The 23,938-nt window shown below is 40.5% G+C and overlaps 1 protein-coding gene across 7 annotated transcripts in view; it reads left to right on the top strand.

Annotated features, from left to right (window-relative positions):
* exoc7 (exocyst complex component 7) overlaps positions 1 to 23,938 on the top strand; it is a 42,939-nt gene that overhangs the window by 7,042 nt on the left and 11,959 nt on the right. The window contains exons 2-14 of one of the 7 annotated variants that reach the window (XM_060844685.1): positions 1,195 to 1,260; positions 3,341 to 3,525; positions 5,032 to 5,137; positions 6,768 to 6,990; positions 9,690 to 9,857; positions 10,115 to 10,126; positions 11,780 to 11,872; positions 12,862 to 12,930; positions 16,203 to 16,348; positions 17,344 to 17,496; positions 20,722 to 20,820; positions 21,400 to 21,462; positions 21,956 to 22,022. In XM_060844685.1, the coding sequence (XP_060700668.1) occupies positions 1,195 to 1,260; positions 3,341 to 3,525; positions 5,032 to 5,137; positions 6,768 to 6,990; positions 9,690 to 9,857; positions 10,115 to 10,126; positions 11,780 to 11,872; positions 12,862 to 12,930; positions 16,203 to 16,348; positions 17,344 to 17,496; positions 20,722 to 20,820; positions 21,400 to 21,462; positions 21,956 to 22,022 (1,450 nt within the window). Of the gene's footprint in view, positions 1 to 1,194; positions 1,261 to 3,340; positions 3,526 to 5,031; positions 5,138 to 6,767; positions 6,991 to 9,689; positions 9,858 to 10,114; positions 10,127 to 11,779; positions 11,873 to 12,861; positions 12,931 to 16,202; positions 16,349 to 17,343; positions 17,497 to 20,721; positions 20,821 to 21,399; positions 21,471 to 21,955; positions 22,023 to 23,938 lie in introns of all 7 variants that reach the window. The other 6 variants (XR_009646058.1, XM_060844683.1, XM_060844679.1 and 3 more) reach the window with 6 other exon arrangements.

Below are 23,938 nucleotides of genomic sequence, written 5' to 3'. Positions count from 1 at the left end.
GTTGCTGAACAAAGAGACCTTGGAGTGCAGGTTCATACTTTCCTTGAAAGTGGAGTCTGAGATAGATCAGATAGTGAAGAAAGCATTTGGTATGCTTTCTTTTATTGGTAAGAGCATTGATTGTAGGAGCAGGGAGATCATGTTGTGGTTGTACAGGGCATTGGTTGGTTGGGTCACTTTTGGAATATTGCATGCAATTCTGTTATATTGGAACAATATTGTGAAACTTGATATGGTTCAGACAAGAATTACAAGGATGTTGCAGGATTTGAGCTGAAGGGAGAGGCTGAATAGGCTTGGGCTGTTTTCTCTGGAGTGTTGGAGGCTGAAGGGTGACCTTTATAGAGGTTCATAAATCATGAGGGGGGATGGGTAGGGTAAATAAACACCATCTATTCCTGGGGGTGGGGGAGTCCAGAACTAGAGGGCATAGGTTTCGGATGAGAGGGGAAAGATATAAAAGGGACTGAAGGGGCAACGTTTTTACACAGGGTGATACGTGTATGGAATGAGCTGTCAGAGGAAGTGGTGGAGGCTGCTGCAAGTGCAACATTTTAAAAGGCCATCTGGATGTGTGTATGAATAGGAAGGATTTAGAGGGATCTGGGCCAAGTGTTGCGACCAGATTAGGATATCTGGTCGGCATGGATGAGTTTAACCAAAGTGTCTGTTTCTATGCTGCACATCTCTATGACTGTCTGAATGAGGGGGAAATCTCATAGAGCCTTATAAAATCCTAACAGGACACGATAGGCTAAATGCAGGGAGGATATTTCTGATAGTGGGTGTGTCCAGAATGATCTACATACGATCTAGACCCATAGCCTGGAGGTCACCAGTCTGAGGATTCGGACTAGACCATTTAGGACTGAGATGAGGCATTTCTTCACCCAAAGAGTGATGAGTCTGTGTAACTCATTACCATAGGAAATAGTTGATGCCAAAACATTGAATGTATTAAAAAGGCGGCTAGATATAGCAGTGGGAGTGAGTGGGATCAGAGGTTATGGGGAGAAAGCAGGATTGGGCTATTAAGTTAGACCATCAACCAAGATCATAATGAATGGTGGAGCAGGCTTGAAGGGCCAAATGGCCTCGTCCTGCTCCAATCTTCTATGTTTCTATTGCATTTACCATGAATCAGGAAGTGAAATTGATTAGATGCACATTTTCAACTTTTCTTTTCATAAATAGGAGCAAGAAACCTTGTCGTTCATAAGAGAAAGCTTGGAAAAAAGTGACCAACTGACAAAAAATATGGTAAGTCAATGTTTTGTACATTCGGAGCAGCATTATGCTGGTAGTGTGGTCAGTGACAGGGGTTTGGTGAGCTGTTAGAAAAAGTATCAGTACACTACAGAATCTGATTTTGTTATACCTCATGTATATGTGAGCTAAATGGCAGTGCATCACACTGACACATAGCCATTTCATAAGGAGAATCTCATGTGTGATCCTGGATTGTCAGAGATGATGGTGTGAGTATTGCTGTTTATGTCAACTTCCTGGGATAAGAAAGAAACTGGGGTTTGTAGAATCAACTGTTTCCCTTATCCATCTGGGTGATAGAGACCAAGTGTTTGGAAAGTGCTGTTGAAAGAGGCTTAGTAGGTTGTCATGGTACATCTTCTAGATAGTAAGCACTGTTACTACTGTGTATCGTTAGTGGAGAGAGTCAAAGCTGAAGGTGATGAGCTGGAGTATGAGTCAAGCAGCTGCTTGGTCCTGGATGGTGTTGAGATTCTTGATTGGCTTTTGGATGTCTTCATCCAGGCAAGTGGGGAGTGTGCCATCATACTCTTGCCTTGGGCCTAGTAAATGATGGGCAGGTTAGTGGAGGTGATAGCCTAGCGGTATCATTGCTGGACTGTTAAACAAGACACCCAGGTATTGTTCAGGGAACCCAAACTTGAATCCTGCTGTTGCAGAAGGTGGAATTTGAATTCAGTGAAACCTGGAACTGAGAATCTAATGATGACCATGAATCCATTGTTGATTGTTGGAAAAACCCATCTGGTGTCCTTTAGGGAAGGAAACTGTCATCCTTACCTGGGCTGGCCTACACGTGATCCAGGCGAAAGTGGGTACTGCAGACGCTGGAGATTCCTGACGAAGGGCTTTTACCCGAAACGACGATTTTCGTGCTCCTCGGATGCTGCCTGACCTGCTGTGCTTTAATATTGACTACATACAATCTAGCGCCATAGCAAAGTGGTTGACTCTGGGCCATTAGGGATGGGCATTAAATGCTGCCTTAACCAGTAACTCCCTCATAGAATCCCAGTCCCTAACTACTATTCGTGCCAACAGGTATGACATGGGTAGTCCAGTTCAGCCTCTGGTTAATGGGAATCCCGAGAATGTTGATACTTGTTTCATTGTGGTAATGATAAAGGGAGATGGCTAAATTGTATCTTAGTGGAGAGCTTTGTATGTAAATCTTCTCTATTTTATCATCTCTTTTTGCATAATAAACTTTTTGTTGTTAAACCTAGATCCACAGGATTTTGCATTTGTTTTAGGGACCAGCTCGTTAGATCATAACCTTTTTTGTTCTCAAGCCAAATCTCAGTCTGTATGCTTCAAGTATTTGTCTAACATGTAAGAGATCATAGTCGTAGCAGATCATAGGACTGTCTCATCAGAGAGACGTAACTAGTGGTGATTTAACCTGAGGGTCAGCACATTTTGGGCAAGGGGAACATTTGAGAAGGAGAGTTCTTCATGATACCTCAGTTTTGCGGAAATTGAACTCAAATTGTTGACGTCATGACATTGCAAACAAAGTTGTCCAGCCAACTGACTTAGCTGACAATAATATTTTATCCAGCTAGTAGAACTAGAAGAAAGGAAGCCAGAACTTGGGATGTCATGGCTGAAATTATTTATGATACAATCAGAAATGAGCTAGAAGAAACAAAGGAAGCTGGAAAGTGAGGAGAAAGAAAATGAAGTGTAGTGGACGTGGAGTTTAGAAAATGTGAAATTGAAAGGAAAAAAAAAGAGGGAAATGGAATTAATAAAACTCTTCACTCCTAAAAGATAGAGAACTTAGACAACTTGAGTTGGCCAAAGAACAGTTTAAAGAAAAGTGTGATGGGGGATGATTCTGATTATATGTGCTTGGTGCCTAAATTTACTGAGGTGTTTATCTCATAGATTCACAGACATTTAGAGTGCAGAATGAGGCTATTTAGCCTATTATGACCACCCCAATCAACAAAGATCTGACCATTCTACTCCCATTCTCCTGCACTGACAGCAGACATGCTGTATCCTGAGGGGGGAAACTGAGAGACACTCTGTTGCGTAACAGTAAAATCTTTACTCCCCATTCCAGGTTTCCATCCTTTCATCGTTTGAAAGCCGACTGATGCAGTTGGAGAATTCCATCATTCCAGTCCACAAGCAGACAGAAAATCTGCAGCGCCTGCAGGACAATGTGGAAAAAACACTGTCTTGTTTGGATCATGTCATCAGCTATTACCATGTGGCTAAGGATACAGAGAAGATCATCAAAGAAGGGTGAGCAGCTTTGGAGCGAGAAAGTCAATTTCATTCAGTGACTGTTCATGTTAGTCAACAACAACTCCTTTATTTGTATTGTGCCTTAAATATATTAAAACTTCATGTCTGGGAAGAACTTGAAGTTTGGCACTTAGTCAATGAAGGAGAAATCACCAGGCAGTATTAGGTTGGATTTTAAGAAGGGCTCTAATTGATTTTTCTGGGGTAGGGTGGCGAATTACAAATGGGTGGCTCAGTGGTTAGCAGTGCTGCCTCACAGCGCCAGAGACCTGGGTTCAATTCCCACCTCAGGCAACTGACTGTGTGGAAGGGCCTGTTTCCACACTGTAGGTAATCTAATCTAAATATGAGGGCTTAGACAGCAAAAGACATAGCTGCCAGTACAGTGGAGGCTGTTTCTTCTCCATTTGCCTATTGTATAATTGTTTCTGCTTTTGTCTGATGCCTTGTTCCTCCAGTTCCTGGCACCTTACTTAATGCCAGTTGAGCATTCCCATAAGGACTTCAATTATCCAAGTGTATTTTTTATTTCTTTCTCTCACTTACTCTTCCCCCCCACCCTGTTGAATTAGAGTTTGGGGGTTAAATTATGGGCTTTCTCTGAAGACCTGAGGTACAGCCCTTGGGTGTTCTGAAGCATTTAATTGGAAGAGTCCTATTGGCAGCCATCTCTGACTTATTTGAAACAAAATGCTTAAACATCAGATGACAGGTTTTTCATCATATATGTTGACTTTCTGAATTATGCAGTTATCACCTATTTCCAGGTTCCAGTCCTGAGATACATGAGACCTGATGAGATGTATTTAAACTGTTGCAGTTCTCAATGGAATAAAGGGTTTTCTTTCTTCAAGTTTCTATCTGTGCCCATTGTCTCCTATTTCAGCAGCTCTGAATATACCCTTTCTGGTTCTGCTAATTAAAATCTGCATTTCTAGGTGAGGTTTGCTGATTTGAAATGGGATATGCTGGTTTGAATTTAACAAAATACTTTTGTTAAACTCCCCCATGGTCATATTGGGTGATTGCTGAAAAAGAATCCAGTTAAGTTTCTGTCAACAGATGAAGATAATCTGTCTGCAGCTTGACCTTTGAAAGCTTTGTTAAAATTGTTCCTACTCGGCACAGCTGAATCTAACTGTTACAGCCATAATTTTATTATTCTTCTAAGTTGTGATTTTACTTGTCATATTGTTTCTATAACTGAGATTTGTTTTTACTATGCAGTGTACACCCCATATGACCAGTGATAGGGAGGGAAGAGCCAACATCAGGCAAATAATACTGAATTTATTATGATCATTTTCTGTGATGTAATGCAGTGTAGATATCACATGGCAGCTATGCTAGACTGTCTTTTTTTTTCTGTACCTTGACCTTTTCAGTGATTTAGCCTTCATATTAAATATGGGTATGTTTTTGAGGGAAGTAACATTTAATCTTGCCAAGTTGCAAGTTTTGTTTATCTAATTTCTCTCTGTCTCTCTCCTGTTGTCTGATCAGGCCTGCTGGAAGGCTGGAGGAGTATCTGAACTGTATGGCAAAAATTCAGAAAGCGGTGGAATACTTTCAGGACAACAATCCAGACAGCCCTGAACTAAATCGGGTGGTAGGTTGAAGAGGCAATTGGGTGTGCAATAAGTTGGGCGGGAGGTTTAGCTTTTACTTTTCTTAGCAAAAGTAGGATAAGCCACTGACTGCCTGAATCTCAGACATTTGAAAGAGCTGACAGTTTGGATCATAGGAGCGGACTATGAAGCAGATTCTGTTAGCTGGTTACTTTTAAAGGAACTCTTTAAAATCTACAACCATCAAGACTGGTGCACCTTGAGTCAGAAGTGGTTTGTAACTGTGGTCCTTGTAAGTGTTGACTGTGTTCAAGAAGATCCATTGGAACAAGCCTCCAAAAATGTGTCTTGAGGAATGAAGAAACTTGAAGGGGTTCAGAAAAGACTTACAAGGACGTTGCCAGGCTTGGAGGATTTGAGCAATAGGGAGAGTCTGAATAGGCCAGGGCTGATTTCCCTGTAGTGTTGGAGGCTGAGGGGTGACCTTATAGAGGTTTATAAAATCATGAAGAGCATGGATAGGATAAATAGACAAGGTCTTTCCCCTGGGGTGGGGCAGTCCAGAACTAGAGGGCATAGGTTTAGGTTGAGAGGGGAAAGATACAAAAGAGACTTCAGAAGCAACTTTTTCACACAGAAGGTGGTGTATGGAATGAGCGGCCAGAGAAAGTGGTGGAGTCTAATACAATTGCAGCATTTAAAAGGTGTCTGGATGGGTATATGAATAGGTAGGGTTTCGAGGGATATGGGCCAAATGCTGGTAAATGGGACTAGATTAGGTTAGGATATCTGGTCGGCATGGATGAGTTGGACTGACGGGTATGTTTCCGTACTGTACATCTGTGACTCTCTATAATTGCAACTGATTAAGCTAATATCTCATGTCTGTGGGGAGGGGAGTGATGTAGCGACTTGTGATTATGCAAAACGGGACTCTGTCAATTATTTCAAGTGAAATTCCCCTCTTTATTTGAAGTATTGTTTAGCTGTAAATTCTGGTTCTGATTCATGCTAATGTAAAAGTTACACAGGTAAAATCCTGTTGGCAATTCCTTCATTTTGGGGTCATTCAGTAAATTTGTAAATGGAACAATAATATATGGTGCAATGCAGGATATAGTTCAAAACAAACAGGATTCCTTTCCTGCTTTCTGCTCTGGTGACTCCACTTACCAGTTTATCACCCTGATTGTTCAAAGCACCACACCATTACTGGAGACTAAGTGGTAAATTTGAAATGGGATTAAGCTTTGCTGTACTACTTCCTGCAGTTCATTAAGAAGGGGACAGTCACCATCTAAACATTCATATGAAAATTGACCATTTACAGTGAGGTAGCAGAACTAACAACATGTGGGTGTATAATTGTCAGGGCCTTCAGGAGAAAAGGGAGCCATGGTGATGGTCTGTATGATAGGAGCATTACTTTGCATTAGATCTGGGAATAACATGATTCCAACACTAAATGAGAACAACAGATTGTTGAAATCTTTATTGCTGCTGCCTTTCAACTGGATACTATATGGAAATAGGAAGCTACCATTTTTCCAAAGCAGTTGAGATCCTCTTTTTGAAAGAAATTATGTTGAAGGTCCAGTTTGGACATAGCAGAAAGATTAGATATCTTTCCCATTCTTTGAGAAATATTTAACTCTGGTTCATGTTTTGCAGAAATTTCTTTTTGAGAAAGGCAAGGAATCTTTAGAGTCAGAGTTCAGAAATCTCCTGACCCGCCATTGCAAAGCAGTGTCACCTGTTGTCATACTGGACCTGATTGCTGGAGATGATGAGATCGAGACCACAGATGATACGGCGCTGAATCTTCTCCCTGAAAATATCCAGCGGGATTTGATCTGCATTTCAATGTGGCTTGTTGAATATGGAAGGAATCTTGGTAAAACCTGTGACATATCTGTTTAAAAAGATGTAAAGCTACACTGTGTGCAGACTTTGATTCTCTCTGCAGGTTTGAGAGACTATTGTCAACTCTGTTAATGTTTTCTGTGAATAGTATCAAGGTATCGATGTATATAGCTCCCAGAAACTTGTCACCCAGGTTGATAGGGTTGTTAAGAAGGTGAACAGCTTTTATTGGTAGATGGGTTGAGTTTCGGAGCCATGAGGTCATATTGCAGCTGTACAAAACTCTGGTGCGGCTGCACTTGGAGTATTGCAAACAGTCCTGGTCGTCGCATATTAGAAAGGGTGTGGGAACATTGGAAAGGGTGCAGAGGAGATTTACTGGATGTTGTCTGGTATGGAGGGAAGGCCATATGAAGAAAGGCTGAGGGACTTGAGGCTGTTTTCAATAGAGAAGGTTAAGAGGTGACTTAATGGAGAAATACAGGATGATCAGAGGATTAGATAGGGTGAACAGTGAGTGCCTTTTTCCTTGGATGGTGATGGCAAGCACGAGAGGACATAGCTTTAAATTGAGGGGTGGTAGATATAGGACGAGTGTCAGAAGTAGGTTCTTTACTCAGAGTAGTAAGGGTGTGGAACGCACTACCTGTAACACTAGTAGACTCGCCAACTTTACAGACATTTAAATGGTTATTGGATAAACATATGGATGATAATGGAATAGTGTAGGTTAGATGGGCTTCAGATTGGTTTCACAGGATGGCACAACATCAAGGGGCAAAGGGCCTGTACAGCGCTGTAATATTCTAAGGAGTAAATAATGGGATTGGTGAGGTTTGATAAGGTATTAAATGAGCACATTGTCAAATGGTGAATTAAGAAAAAAAATAATTCCAATACAGAATCTAGATCATCTCTAAATAATTCATAATCACTCTGAATTAATTGTAGTTACATAGTTGTAGTGTAATGAAAAATATTGCTGTCAATGTTTTTGTTGGGTTATTGTTTCATGGGCATTGGTATCCACTGATACTTGTCTTCTCTGATAGTTCCTCTGTGTGTCTAGTTAGGCACCTCCATTAGCCAGTTGTACAGTTTATCTTATTTATCTTATTTTCATGAAATCTTCCTCTCTCTACTGCTGTCTAGTTTTTTATCCTGTCACCAAGTCACCCAGTACTTACAAGTGCACAGCCATTACTGCTTTCTTTTGGATTTTCTTTTCATTTCTCTCAATTATTCCTTAATCTTCTGTTAGTCTTTATCACACCACTGCATTTCTTCCTTTTTCTATAATTCAGAAATAACTAATTGCTTGCAAACTATTCAGGTTCCCAGTGTTTTGTTTTGAGTGCAAGTATTCCATTTTTGCAATTGATTGAGAAACCTCCTGAGCTGGTGCTGCTGATTGGTTTGGTTTGTGTAATTCTAACCTATTGGCATCTCTTAAGAGCATTATATTACAGTATCCCTTCACATAGCTTTCAGCCAAACTAACTTACTGAAATTCTAAATGATTTATTGTGTGTCATTGGTTTCAATGCTTGTATGGGCTACTCAAGGAATGGTGGTGTTCAGGAGCCATTTATACCTGATTTTCAAATGGATAAATTTGTCAAAACATTATATGGTGCAGTAAATTTTATATTTACTGCAAACGTTTCGTTCCCTGGCTAGGGAACATCATCAGTGCTATTGGAGCCTCCTGTGAAGCGCTGCTTTGATGTTTCTTCCGGTATTTATAGTGGTTTGTTCTTGCCGCTTCCGGGTGTCAGTTTCAGCTGTAGTAGTTTGTATGTGGGGTCCAGGTTGATGTGTCTGTTGATGGATCTTCTTGCCGTTTCCGGGTGTCAGTTTCAGCTGTAGTGGTTTGTATATGGGGTCCAGGTCTATGTGTCTGTTAATGGAGTTTGTGGATGAATGCCATGCCTCTAGGAATTCCCTGGCTGTTCTCTGTCTGGCTTGTCCTATGATGGTAGTGTTTTCCCAGTCAAATTCATGTTCCTGGTTGTCTGAGTGTATGGCTACTAGGGATAGCTGGTCGTGTCGTTTTGTGGCTAGCTGATGTTCATGGATGCGGATTGTTAGCTGTCTTCCTGTTTGTCCTATAAGACAGCTAACAATCCGCATCCATGAACATCAGCTAGCCACAAAACGACACGACCAGCTATCCCTAGTAGCCATACACTCAGACAACCAGGAACATGAATTTGACTGGGAAAACACTACCATCATAGGACAAGCCAGACAGAGAACAGCCAGGGAATTCCTAGAGGCATGGCATTCATCCACAAACTCCATTAACAGACACATAGACCTGGACCCCATATACAAACCACTACAGCTGAAACTGACACCCGGAAACGGCAAGAAGATCCATCAACAGACACATCAACCTGGACCCCACATACAAACTACTACAGCTGAAACTGACACCCGGAAGCGGCAAGAACAAACCACTATAAATACCGGAAGAAACATCAAAGCAGCGCTTCACAGGAGGCTCCAATAGCACTGATGATGTTCCCTAACCAGGGAACGAAACGTTTGCAGCAAAAACGTCCAGCTCGGCGAACAGAACCACAACAACGGACACCCGAGCTACAAATCTTCAACCAGACTTTAAATATTTACTTTCAGATGTTGAAAGTTGAACAAAGAATGGGGTTGATTAATTACTTTGAATCTCTGTTTCAGTTGTGACTTGTATGTGTTGTTCCTTTGCAGATTTTATGAACGTGTACTACCAAATCCGCTCTAACCAGTTAGATCGCACAATCAAAGGTCTGAAGGAACATTTCCGCAAGAACAGTTCATCTTCTGGTGTATTATATTCTCCTGCCATTCAGAACAAAAGAAAAGATACCCCCAGCAAAAAGGCCATCAAGAGACCAGGTCAGAACCTTGCTGTCATTTTTAAACTGTTGATGATTTGACCCAGTGTGTTTCTGTACAATCAGACACATTTGTTATAGAAGGATGATCCTTAAGGAAAAGCCTTCTTAGTGATTCTTTTCTAAAATCAGAAGCTGCAACTGCCAACAATTTAAGATTTTTACTTTCCTCACTTAAAAAAAACTCTTGTTCTTTTATGTACCACAACTAACTTTTTTTTCTTAAATTTTCATTTTGTTTATGTTGATGAATGACAGTCTTCATCCCAGGTAAACCATGCTTGTATTTGTGCCCTTTTAAGCCTTGCCAGTCTCTGCCTGATCGATTGTTGTGACCACTGACTGTGGCACATTTTAAACTTTATTAAAGACAGAAAGTTTGCCAGTTTGTCTTATTAAAAGCTTGTGTCTTGTGCAAAATGCTGCTGTACCATCTTTAACATACTTGACCTGACTAATTTATGAATGTTGACACCATTTGGAATCTTTTTTAAAAAAAAAGTCGGAAAACTTTGGAAAAGTGAAGTTGGTTCAAGAAATTTTCTTTTGAGGGAGATTTTCCATAGTTAACTAACTGGATCAGTTAGTTGTCTGTTTATGCCTTAATTCTTTAGGTTGAGTAAAAAACGTTGATGATATTCACAGCTGTTTGTTGTGTATGTCCACTGTTGTGGTGTCAGTCTGCTGACTGTAGTTGACAAGTTAACATTTACTACCTGTCAGAGGAGAGATGATGGCATAGTCTGAATACCACTGGACTGGTAATTCAGAGACCCAACCCTGACTTAAACCCATTTTGGTGTAATGGGTTCAAATCCCACCACAGCAGCCAATGAAATTTAAATGTAGCAATCTGGAATATGTTTGAAATGTTTGATCATGGTGCCCCTGACACTAGCATTGATTGTGTTAAATCCATCTGCATTACTAATGAAATTTGCCTCCCTCTGTTGTGTGCTACATTAATCATTAGAAGTGTGTAGGTTTTAATCTTACAAGAGAATGGGTGGCTCAGGGTCAATCCTCATCCTGTCTTTTCTGATACTTTACCGTTCAACATTTAAGCTAGCCAAGGGGGAGCTAATTGACATCCATGATAATACTGAAACAAAATAAAACTGAGATTCAAAATGTGAAATAAAAAAAGATACTGTTAAAGGCTTATTGAGCATCTATGGGGAGAAAAGCAAAAATTAATGCGTAGGCCTTTGACCTTTCACCAGAACTGAGGATGTATCCCAAATGTGAAATATTAACTCAGTTTCAAGGAAAACAACATCCGTGTATTTCCAGCGCCATTTTATTCCATCATAATTACTCCTATCTTGGTTGTCAATATCTTGTTAGCCTAGGTAATGTTTGGAAATTGGCATTGTTTTAAATTGAATGTTAAAATGCAGTGGAAAGAGGAGAACATGCATTAGGAATGATTTGAATTCCACTTCTAATTTGGACTCCGATATATCAAGGAGTTGAAATCTGCTCACCAACTCTTTAAATTTCTCCAAAGTTTTCTTTCTTCAAAATATTTGACTAATTAGTGTCTGAATTCTTTGGGTGGGGAGTAGGTTTGACTACACAGGTTTGAATTTCCAGTCAGTAAATAATTAAATAGAATGTTTTTGTTTTTATGATTGAAGCTTACTCTGGTTTATGGTACTCTGATAAAGACATTGTTTATATGAAATAAAAGCTAGCATAATCTATTTAATATTGTTAAACATGTCTAACTTCATATGATTTGTTCTGTTTAAGCTTTTTATGTGTCTATGATTTAAGCTTTTTGTCTTTGCTTTAATTTCTGTCTTGGTGTGAGATTTACTAGTAAATACCCTATGACGTAGCGTGGTGTTGGTGGCAGGGATCTGGTGTTCCACACTGATTTGCCTAGGTCTTGTCTTTTCTGCATCACCGTGGTAACAGGCACAATTCGTAAGGCTCAGAACCTTCTGAAACAATATTCTCAGCATGGGCTGGATGGCAAAAAGGGTGTTTCTAATCTCGCTCCCACTGAAGGTAATCATTCCCTTGTCCCTGGGTGCACTACTTTTGGCTTTTCCTTGCAAAGTCTTGCTTTGTAATTAACCACATCTGTTTTCATAAAAGCATTCTAAATCTTTTGCACCTTCTGCACATCTTGCCTAATCTGTGCCTCTGGTAGACTTTAGATGGGAGTTTGAATCTTGAGAAATATTTTTGTGACATTCGGGCTTGATCAGAGGTCTATTCTTTGGCAAATCCCATCTAGAATATGAAAGGACACATACAAGTGAATAGTGAGGATTCCATTGCAGTAGTAGTGGATGATATTCTAGAACTGAATATTGTCGATTATTAGCAGCAGAGGATATTGAAAAATTGCATACTTTTTTATTGGTTCTATAATATCGATTGTACCAAAAAAACCTAAAAATTCACATTGAGAAAGACTATGTTCCAATTCATATCTCCCAGCATTGCATACTAAACTGATGTAATGAGCGTGACCAGTTTATATAGACAGTATCCATTATGAATCCATTTTTTAAAAAAATGGACAGGATGAAGTTTAAAATTGGCAACACCTTGTGTTGCCCATGTAGCTGATTGTTACTCCATATACTGTCCTGATTCACCTGAAGACTATTCAAGTTTTGACTACTGATTTCAACAATACAGATCACCTCGTGTAGGAAGTGCAAGTTGTGCTTTTTGGTGTAATGAGTCACAATTCACAAAATACAAGTAGGTTAGAGAAAGATCTGAAATGTTGCAAACATCATTCCTGATTTGAGATCCTTCTGACCAAGTCCTATGAATTTTTATATATGATTTGAAAATTAAAACTGCATCATTCTGACTATTTAAGATTAAAGAATTGATTTGTTTAGATTATACTCCTTTCTAAAGTCTGTCAGTGCAATAGAGGGTTTTCCTTTCTCCAAGTTTCCATATATGCCCATAGTCCGTCCTTTCAGCAGCTTTAGATCAACTGCTTCTGTTTCTGCTAATTGACATCTGACCAGGTCTTGATCACGAGTTGCGAGGTAAACATCTCTCAGATACGCTGAATGAGAAGCATGGGCCTGCTGTGGGTAAGTTGCATATTTCTTTAAGAACGAAAAAAAAGCAAACCTCCTTTGACTTTTTTTTTGTTGAACTTTTAACAACGTTACAATTTCTGGCATGAAAATCACTTTCAGTTTTAATTGCTGAGTAATTTATCAGTCATACATACCTTTTTTCAAGTCTTGTCTTCTCCCTCATCATCTCTACATCATCTCTTCATGGCTGCTCAACTGTTACCCTCTCTTCCTGCTCTCATTGAGTGGTGAGTGAAGAGGTTTCAGACTCTCTTCACATATGCTTTATTCAGCAGACTAAACAATGCATTTGACAATGGGCAAGGAGTGTGATTACATCCTGCCCTTTTAGCCCTTCACCACCAAATCCGTCTTGAATGGGTACACTTCATACAATGAGCCAGTGACAGAGGTTCAAGTCTCCTTCCATGCCAATGGTGAGAAGCATTTTGATGTCACTCTCTAGCAGCAGTATTAAGTCTAGTACTCTCCTAATACTGCATCATTGATTGCCTTGGTGTTGCAAGATGTGATTTCAGTTATATGTGTATGGGGATGGGCTGAGGCTTGATGATGTTTCGCTGTGCTGGAGAAACAGTAATTGGATTTCTTCAACAGGTTCTCACTTGCATTAAATTGCAAACTTTCGGGTTATGGCAGAGATGGGATGTTCACTGGCTGTTACATTGAACTGATTTCCCAGCAGTTACTCATCATGTCGTCAGTATTTTCGGATAATGCTGTTTCAGAACTAAAAAGTAACTAAAACCAAGCACAGTGACTGATGTATCTAAGAATGACTGTTAGTATAACTGATGGTGTTCTATAGGTCTAGGCAGTGTCATTACTTGTACTATTGTAGTGCTGGTATCAATTACACAGAAGTTTAAACTGCAACGGTTACTGTTGTCTCATTTTTCTTTCTCACCTGCCTTCCTGATCTTCCTCCACTCTATCTAAGGTTTTACATGTTACTGTTAGGGATGGTTGAGTGGTGTGTTTAGTGCTGTGTGCTTTCTACTTTAGCTGTAGGTTAATGGACCTTGGGAAAGGCTGCTGCAGGCGGTGTTTAAAGATCTGTTTTTGGCCTTTTATTTAGCTACCAGGATTAGTATTTAATTGTTCAGATTATTTCTCAATTCTCCTGTTATTGTCCTGCTTGAGAGAATATGACAGAGTCCCTAGAGGAGTATATAAGTGCAGAGATAGGTCATAAAAGATATTAGGAAAGGCTCTGAGCTGTGCTGGAGACTCTGAGCTATGCATTAAGTCTGATTTAGCCAGGTTGTGGAGCAGTGATGGTTAAGAATGGGATCTGTGTAAAAGATGAGCTGTGTAAAGTTAAGGGGCATTGTAAGGATGGACACTCTTTCCCTAAGTAGATTGGCATAAATTCAGGTTAAGAGATAGAGGGCTCAGAGGAGGAATTGTTTCACTAGAGCGTCTGATAAGGCAGTTGAATAATAAACTTAATATTTTAGGCAGTGTTTAAACAGTCACTCACATTGCCATAACTTCTCGAGTAATGGACCGGGAGCTGGAAAATGGAATTAGTGTAGGTAAATCTTTGTTGATCTGCATAGATCTGCCAGGCCAAATTGTGGCCTTCTGTGTTGTAAATATGAGTCTGAGAAAGAGCGGTAGGAATATAGAGCCATACAGTATGGAAACAGACCCTTTGGTCCAACCAGTCCATGCTGAACATAGTCCCAAAGTGAACTAGTCCCACCTGCCTCCTGCTGACCCATATCCCTCCAAACCTTTCCTATCCATGTACTTATCTAGTGTCTTTTAAACATTGTAATCATGCCCACATCCTCCACTTCTTCCTCAGCAAGGTGATTCCACATGTGAACCAAACTCTGTGTTAAAAAAAAAAGTTTGCCCCTCATATCTTTTTTAAATCTCTTCCTTCTTACCTTTTTAAAAATATGTTTCTTGGTCTTGAAATCTCCCGTCCTAGGAAAAGGCATCTTAGTATTAACCCTTTTACATACCTACACAGATCATTAAGCTTACTATGATTTTTATAATTTCAGAGTAATCTATTTCCCACCCTTTCAACATCAATCACTGTCTAAACTATATTTTGCCCTTGACTGGAAAGGATAATCAGAATTGGGTGGCAGGCTGGAATGGCAGCATCCAAGGAAGAGGAAATTCGACGTTTCGGGCATAAGCCCTTATGTCCGAAACGTCGAATCTCCTCCTGTTCTTTGGATGCTGCCTGACCTGCTGTGCTTTTCCAGCAACACATTTTCAGCTCTGATTTCCAGCATCTGCAGACCTCACTTTCTCCTGGCAGGCTGGAATGTGAGTGTGTATCCTGGAGTTCTTGGAACCTCTCTCCCTCTAGAATTTGTTCTCTTAAAAATGGATGACACACAAATCGAGGCCTTCACTGAGAACTCAATTCACTGGAATTTTACTTCTGAACCAGCTGGAATTTCAGTGGGGAAATTGGATGCTATTTTCTAATGTTGCATTTTCATTAGATGTGTATGCGGGGAGTCTCTCATCCTAAACACTATTGCAAATGCTTTTGGCTTTGACAAAAGCATATAAACAGTTCTTGAATACCAGAACTAAATTGTCTAAGTGTGTGTGGTCTGAATTACTTGAGATGCCATTGCCAAATTGATGAAATGCAAGTGCCAAAGGAGATAGAGAATGGGAATGGGGAACATAAATGAATTCTGTTTTTTTTCAATGCTGCAGTTGATTTTTGTTTTCAGTTTTCAAATTTTGTTCTTTCGTAATGTGTGACTTGTCACTGAAACCTTTATTGTCTTGTCAGGTTTTGACATCACAGTATGTTTGACTTTAAAGCTTGGCATTCATTTGAATTGTAATTTTTTCTGGACATGACCAGCAAATACATATATAAGTTCCATTTGAAAAGTGACAAATCTCTTTGTAGGTTCAAGCTCTTTAATGTTTTACTGCTGTGGTCATCGGGTATTAGCAATTAGCATTTCAGCCAGCATTCCCAACTCTAGCTTTCCCTATTTCCTGGTTCCAGTTTCCCTTTCTCGAATCTATGGTATTCCAATGTGGGAGAGCACACTGAACATTTTATCTTTAAGTTTTCAATCTGTTCCCTTCCTCAGGAAAACAGTCTACCAGCAGATTGTCTTCCAGTACTGCCACTACCATCCAGTCCTGGTTAAAGGAATAGTGAGCAACATGGGAAGAGTAAATTCATTGGGCTGAATGTTAAATTTGCAATGGGAATAACTCTGCATTCTGTCTTCCTGGAATCTTACTTTGCCCTATTTTCTCAGGGAAGGAGGACATGTTGGACAGTGAGATTGACTCTTACATTCACTGCGTCAGTGCCTTTGTAAAACTGGCCCAAATAGAGTACCAGTTATTGACAGGCATCATTCCTGAGCATCACCAGAAGAAAACATTTGACTCGTTAATACAGGTAGGATTCCATTGTGTTGTTAATGCTGATTAATGCTTTTTCTCTATTCAATTGTTTTGTTTTTGTTAAATTCTGGTAAACTGCCAGAATCTGTTGTTCGCTTGGAGTTTGACAATTTGCTTTAACTTCGCTTGTAAAAATTGAAATATTTTATTGATTGAAGCCTCTGAGTTGGTAAGTGTGGATGTGACATGGGGTTTGTGTGAATACATCCAGTGTCCCACATGGTGCCAGCAGCTAACAGTTGGGTGAGGGGATTGTGTGTTACATCTGGGTGTGGTTTAACTGACTTCTTTACATTTCGTGCATTGCAGCTTCATATCCATGATTACACAGAACACAACTGAACTAATCATCCCCAGGCCATTAGGGGAGCCACCTCCCCACACTTTTTTGTTTTTAAACCTCTCTTTAACTTTTTACATGATGAACAGAAAGTTGACACTCTCAGCAAATGATCATGAAGACTTTCTGTTTAGGGATACTTATTAATAGACAGCTGTTGTTGCAAGACACCAGGGCAAAATCTTCTGTTTTTCTGAAAAGTAGCAAAATAAGATCCTTGATCTCCTCCTGAGAGGGCAGAAGTCTGAGACCCAGCACTCTCTCCATAGTGCACTACAGTTTCTGGAGTGGGACTTGAGCTAGTAATTTTCTGGCACTGATCCATGGCTGAATGTCTGAGACAAATACAGAAATTGCTGACGAAGGGTTATGCGACCCAAAAAGTTAACTCTGATTTCTATGTACAGATGCTGCCCAGACCTGCTGAGCTCTTCCAGCCACTTCTGTTTTTGTTTCTGATTCACAGCATCTGCAGTTCTTTCGGTTTTAACCCTTTGATGATATTACTTTCTTATATTACAAAAGGATGTGGCTGCCCTGTAAACAATTTTTTCCAAAGTAACAGCACCTGCGTGTGATTATGAAGGATGACCATTTTCTTTTTGAATGTTGGAGCCTATCATCTGCCTGTCTATCTCCTCCTGTTACAGGAAGCCCTGGATGGCCTTATGGTAGAGGGAGAGAATATTGTCTCCACAGCACGCCGTGCTATTATGCGACATGACTATTCTGCTGTCTTAACCATATTCCCTATCCTTAAGCACCTCAAACAGATGAAGCAGGAGTTTGATCAGGTTTTGCAGGTAAGTACAGCAATCTTGTCAAAAGGCTCAGAGGTGTGGGGACGGAGGCGTTAAACTATAGTGTGGGATTGGTGCCTGTGAGACAGGGTGGGCATTTGCACGTACTGTCCAGTGGAGCATCGAGGTTATCTAGATTCCTGGTGGACCGGGAAAAACCAGAGGGGCCATGGTTTGGCCCTTCCCCATGCCACCTGGCTGCAGGTGGAATGGGACTTGGAAACAGAGCAGACCGGTGTAAGCTAACAATCAAGAACCTATCTATCTCTGTCTTAAATATTCTCAAAGACCTGGCCTCCACAACCTTCTGTGACAATGAATTCCATGGATTCACCATACTCTGGCTGAAGAAGTTTCTCCTCATCTCTGTTCCCTCAGGTCCTAATCTCTCCTGTTAATGGAAACCTCTTCCCAATGCGTGCTGTGTGTCCAGGTCATCCAACATTCTGTATGTTTCAATTAGATCCCCCCCCTCATCCTTCTAAACTCCAACTCTAGACCCAGAGTCCTCAAACATTCCTTGTATGAGTAGCTTTTCATTCCTGAGATCATTCTCATGAACCTCTTCTGAACACGTTCCAGGATCAGGACATCCTTCCTGAGATATGGAGCCCAAAATTGCTCACAATATTCTAAATGTGGCCTGACCAGATCTTTTAAAGCTTCATAAGTACATCCCTGCTTCTATATTCAAGTTCTCTCAAAATAAATGCCAACATTGTATTTGCCTTCCTAACTACTGACTCGTCCTGCAAGTTTACCTTAAGAGAATCTTGGATTAGGATTCCCAAGTCTCTATGCAGTTCAGATTTCTGAATTTTTTCCCCATTTAGAAAATAGTCTATGCCTCTATTCTTCCTACTAAAGTGCATGACCTCTCACTTTCCCACATTGAATTCCATCTACCTCTTCTTTGCCCACTCAGCTCATCTCCTCAATAATACCTATTGCTTCACTGATCTTTGTATCATCTGCAAACCTGGCCAGAATGCCTTCTGTTCCTTTATCCAGATCGTGAATGTATAAAGTGAAAAGTTGTGATCCTAACACTGAGCCTTGCGGGACACCACTTGTCACTGGCTGCCATCCTGAGAAGGACCCTTTCATTCCCATTCTGTTTTCTGCTAGACAGCTAAGCTTCAATCCACCTTCCCTCTGACACCATGGGCCATTATCTTACTCAGTAGCCTCATACGCAGCACCTTGTCAAAGTCCTTCTTGAAGTACAGGTAGTTAACATCCATTTGCTCTACTTGGTCTAACCTGCTTGTTACTTCCTTAAAGAATTCTAGCAGATTTGTCAGGCATGATCTCCCCTTGATGAAACCATGCTGATGTTACCCTATTTTACCATGTACTTCCAAGTATTCAGAAATCTCATCCTTCGCAACAGACTCAAATCTCACCAGTGGCCGAGGTCAGGCTAATCGGCCTGTAATTTCCCATCTTTTGCCATACTCCATTCTTAAACAAGGATGGTGATTTTCCAGTCCTATGGGACCTTCCCTGACTTAGTGATCTTTCAGTGATTCCTGAAAGATCACCATTAATGCCTCCACTATCTCTTCAGCTATTTCCCTTCGAACTCTGGGGTGTAGTCCATCGGGCCCAAGTGATTTATCCACCTTCGGGCCATTCAGTTTTTCTAGCGCCTTCTCCTTGGTGATAGCCAATACACTCAGCTCTGTCCCCGCCAACTGTCTTGAATTTTTGGAATGTTACTTGTCTTTCCAAGTAAGTAATTGTTCAGCCTCTCCTCAGTTTCTTTGTTCCCAACTGTTTCTCCAGCATCATTTTCCAGCAGCCCAATGCCCACTTTTCCCTCTTTCGCTTTTTATATATCTCAAGAAACTCTTGCAATCTGTTTTTATATTACTGGCTAGCTTACCGTCCTATTTAATCTTCTCCCTCTTTATTTCTTTTTTAGTTGATCTTTGTAGGCTTCCCACTGCCCTTTGCCGTAGTTTGCTTTCTCTTTTGTTTTTATGCTTTTCCTGACTTCCCTTGTCAGCCTTAGTTGTCTCATCCACCCTTTAGTATGCTCATCTTTCATGGAGATGAATTTTTGCTGTGTCTTGAATTACTTCCAGAAACTCCTGCCATTTCTGTTCCACTGTCTTTCCTGCTTGGCTACTCTCCCAGTCATTTCTGGTCAGTTCCTCCCTCATGCCTCTGTAGTTACCTTTATTTAACTGTAATACTGTTACATCTGATTCCAGCTTCTCCCCCTCAAATTGCAAAATGAATTCTGTGATGTTATGGTCATTCTTAAGGATTCCTTCACATTAAGCTCCTTGATCAAGTCTCCCTCATTGCACAACACTAAATCCAGAAGTGGGTTCCACCACAAGTTGCTCTAAAAAGCCATGTCGTAGACATTCCACAAATTCCTTTTCTTGTGATCCACTAACAATCTGATTTTCCCAATCCACCTTCATATCAAATTCCCCATGATGGCTGTAACCTTGCCTTTCTTTCTCCTGGTGTACCTTGTGCCCCACATCCTTACTACTGTTTAGAGGCCTGCAGCTAATTCCCATTATGGTTTATTCACCTCTGTGACTCCTCAACTCTCCCCACACTGATTCTACATCATTTGACCAAACTTCGGTTTTTTTTGCTATTGGTTTAATTTCATTTACTAACAAGGTAACCCCACCCCTTCTGCTCACCTGCCTGTCTTTTCGATAGGGTGTATATCCTTGGATATTTAGCTCCCAATCCTGATCCCCTTACAGCTATGTCTCTGTGATACCGACCACGTCATGTCTCCCAATTTTGATCTACGCCAAAAGCTAATTTACCTTATTTTGTATACTGTATGCATTCAGATACATAGCTTCAGTTCCTCTTCTCATTGTTATCCCTCTATCTGGTGTGCTTAAGTTTGATTTCTAATCCTTTTTAAACACTCTGTCCTATTTTGTGTTCTGGAGGCTTTAGTAACCTCTCCTGAATTCTCCTTTTTTTTCCATACTTTTCCATGCAGAAGTAATGAGATCCCACCCTTCTGATACAGAGATTGGACAGCCAATGCCATTTGACAGTAAATACTGTCCAACTGGATGTCACCTTATGCCCAGCAACCAGTAAAGTTGGTCAGCTTGGGCAATGCCATTCAGAATTACATTTATTCTTCAATTTTTGGAAGGGTCAGAATTGAGGCTGAAACCTTTTACAGACAAATGTGCTTCTGCAGGCATTTTTAGCAATAATTGTGTCACACAGGGTACAGCGGCCAGCACCAAGAATAAGCTACCAGTTCTCATTACCTCCATGGAAACCACAGGAGCAAAAGCTTTGGAAGAGTTTGCAGATAGTATTAAGGTAGGTGGTGAATCAGTGAAGTTTCATTCTCTTCTATAAGTTCAGCAATGTTTTACAATCTGTTAATTGTTAGTAACTTCTAGACTGTCAATCTGCAGCTAAAAATTGCTGAAATTCTTTATTAATGTATTCTCATTGTGTCATGCTATGAGCTTTTCTTGATACCTATTTCTTCATATCTCTAATCAGTGGAAATAACAACTGATGCCAACAACAGTTGGCATCACAAATGCTAACTGTTTCTAGGTTGTGTAAGAGACCCCAGGTGGGTTTTCTGACAATGGAATTGACATGCAGGTCTAAAAGCAAACCATTTAGGAGCTAATGACATTCTTGTGGAGAATTGGGCTTGTACAATTACCACAAAGCCATTTGAAATCAATCACCTTTTTAAAAGCAGTTTGTATCTTAGTCTCTTGCTGTATTTTAACATATTTTGTTTCTGGCTTAAAAACATTTCTGCCTCGGGGCAAAAAAATATTGTCTTTTTGTTTAAAAATCAAACCTTAAACTGCATCATTCTGTGAAAATCTAGTGGTTGTGAGCAGTGACGTAGTTTCATTTCTCCTCATTTTATAGAATGATCCAGATAAAGAGTATAATATGCCCAAAGATGGAACTGTCCACGAACTGACCAGTAATGTACGTTGGTATGGCATTAAAAGTTTTTATATTGTCTTTATTACGTATGCTATTCTTGGTGTTTGGTGAAGATCTAAAGTTTGTAATTTTGATAAGTAGATATGATAGAACACTTGCCAATTGTTCAGCTGTTAATGGCACGAATTCAGCATACTGTTCAGCCAAGTTCTCTTCTGTGCTGGGTTCATTCCTCCTTAGGAGGTGCTGCACTTGGAAGAAAGAATTATCCAGTGATATTGATACAAAACCCCCTTGGATTCCTGCTGTGATCAACATCTGTATGCCTCTTGGCATAAGTAGGTGGATCATGTTGAGATACCTTGCCCTTACCTGAATAATCATGGCAGCCAGACGCTTAAAGGAAGCTTGAGCCCATGGAACCAAAGTCCATTGGGAAGCCATCTTCAGGGAGTAGCTGGAAGGGAAAGTGAAGTCATTCTGTGTTTGCTGTGCACTGTTGTGAGGCACTAACAGCCACTGATTTCTCCTGCAGGCGATATTATTCCTTCAACAGCTGTTGGATTTTCAGGAAACAGCAAGTGCCATGTTAGCATCACAGGGTGAGTGTGTTTAAAGTTTTTTTTTGTGGGGTGGGGGTGTGGTGAGGAGGTTGGAGGAAATGCTAGGGGTGTTACTATTTTTTCCCTGCGTCATATTGTAGCCTTCCACCGTATACATTCAAATGAATGACTTTGCTCGAAAGGAGTATCATCCAGTCACCCACTTGGTGATTGTTGCTTCCCAAGCTGCAATCTACTGACCTGGGAAAAAGGCAGAGTGATTCTCTCATTGTCTCTGCTTTCCAGTCAGTAACTGGACGGTTCTTGTCTAAAAAAGTAGCTGATGCTGATGAATTTAAGTTATCTAACAGCTGTATTTCGAGTGAAATTAAAATCATTAAAGATTAAAATCCCACCTTCTCCAAATGGCTTAAAAGTTGGGTCCGTAAAATTCTGTTTTTTGTTGCTAATCTTACTAGCGTATTGAATTATTTGTCATGTATTTATTTTAGAACCCAGTTTAAAATTAAACATTTTTGTTGCCTTTTAGCTTTTGTTGCTTTTTAACTTCAAGTATTGGTTTGTTCCTGACACCTCCCCTTCTGCTTGTATCTGTTCCCCAACCACATTATTCTACCTGTTTACCACCCTGCTAGTACTCTCTGCTTGATCTCCTTGTCTTGCTTAACTTTACTCTCTCTGAACTAATGAAGTTTTAATCCTTTTCACTTTTACACTTTTCTCTTCGCTGTGCTGTCACCTGTAGTTCTGGGGGACACTTACAATATTCCTTTAGATCCCAGAGGTGAGTTGATGGAATTCCAATCTGTCCATGTCTGACATTTCCCATCAGTTTATATTTTATTGGAATCAATGTTGTTTTAAACTATGTCCATTGCCTCATTTGTTAAGCAGCTTGTTCTCTCTAATTTACCATCCATGTAAAGCTGAATGTGGTGGCAAATGGCTCAAGGTTTGAGGAAGATTTAATGCATACATTTCAGAAAATTAGGGCACTTGTTCCCACACTGGGTAACTGCTTGCCTCTTTTTACGCTGTTACTGGGGATTAATTACTCCAGTGTTTCCAGAAGACTATTGGCATCTATAAAGTGTAACGTGGCCCTTAGTCAGGAGGATCCCATGTTTGATTCCACACTGTGCTGTGACAGGCACTGGTATAAGGGAAGGTAAAGCAAGATTGATAGTTAAATGTTTAAGGGTCATTGGCTGCGTGGCCACAACCAGGGTTGGATATATCTGCCCCTCAACCACTTGTGAGCGATGTCAGCGAATCAATACCACTCGTAGAACTCTGTCCCAAAGGGGTCCAGTTCCGCATGGGGAATGTGAAGTGAACACACACTTCCTTGTATTGTGGATTGCTATTTTTAATGCTTTTCCTGAATTCTCCTATCTCTTCCTCTTGAAATTGTTATGCAGCTCCTAAATGGTCACAGATTTGCAGAGTGGTTTTTTTAAAATTGGAACCCTGAACACAGCTTTGGGCAGGGGATTTATTGTGTCATCAGGGAGTTAAACAGGATGGAGGGCACTCTTCCTTTAGCTGGGCTATTATTCCATGTCAGCAAGTAGCCTCCATCAAAAAATGTGACAGAAGTGTTACAGTGGGGCGGCACAGTGGCTCAGTGGTTAGCACTGCTGCCTCACAGCGCCAGGGACCTGGGTTTGATTCCCACCTTGAGTGACTGTTTGGAGTTTGCATATTCTCTCTGTATCTGCTCCACTTTCCTCCCACGTTCCAAAGACGTGCAGGTTAGGTGAATTGGCCATCCTAAATTGTCCATGATGTTTAGGGTGTGTTGATTAGGTGCATTAGTCAGGTGTAAAATGTAGAATAATAGGGTTGGAAAAGGGTGGGATGCTCTTTGGAGGGTTGGTGTGAATTTGTTGGGCCGAAGGGCCTGTTTCCGCACTGTAGGGATTCTATGATCTTGTAAGCTGGGTGCAGTATGT

The sequence above is a fragment of the Hemiscyllium ocellatum genome, chromosome 25 (assembly GCF_020745735.1).
Source record: "Hemiscyllium ocellatum isolate sHemOce1 chromosome 25, sHemOce1.pat.X.cur, whole genome shotgun sequence".
NCBI classification, from domain to species: Eukaryota; Metazoa; Chordata; class Chondrichthyes; order Orectolobiformes; family Hemiscylliidae; genus Hemiscyllium; species Hemiscyllium ocellatum.
This window is presented reverse-complemented; position numbering and strand designations above follow the sequence as displayed.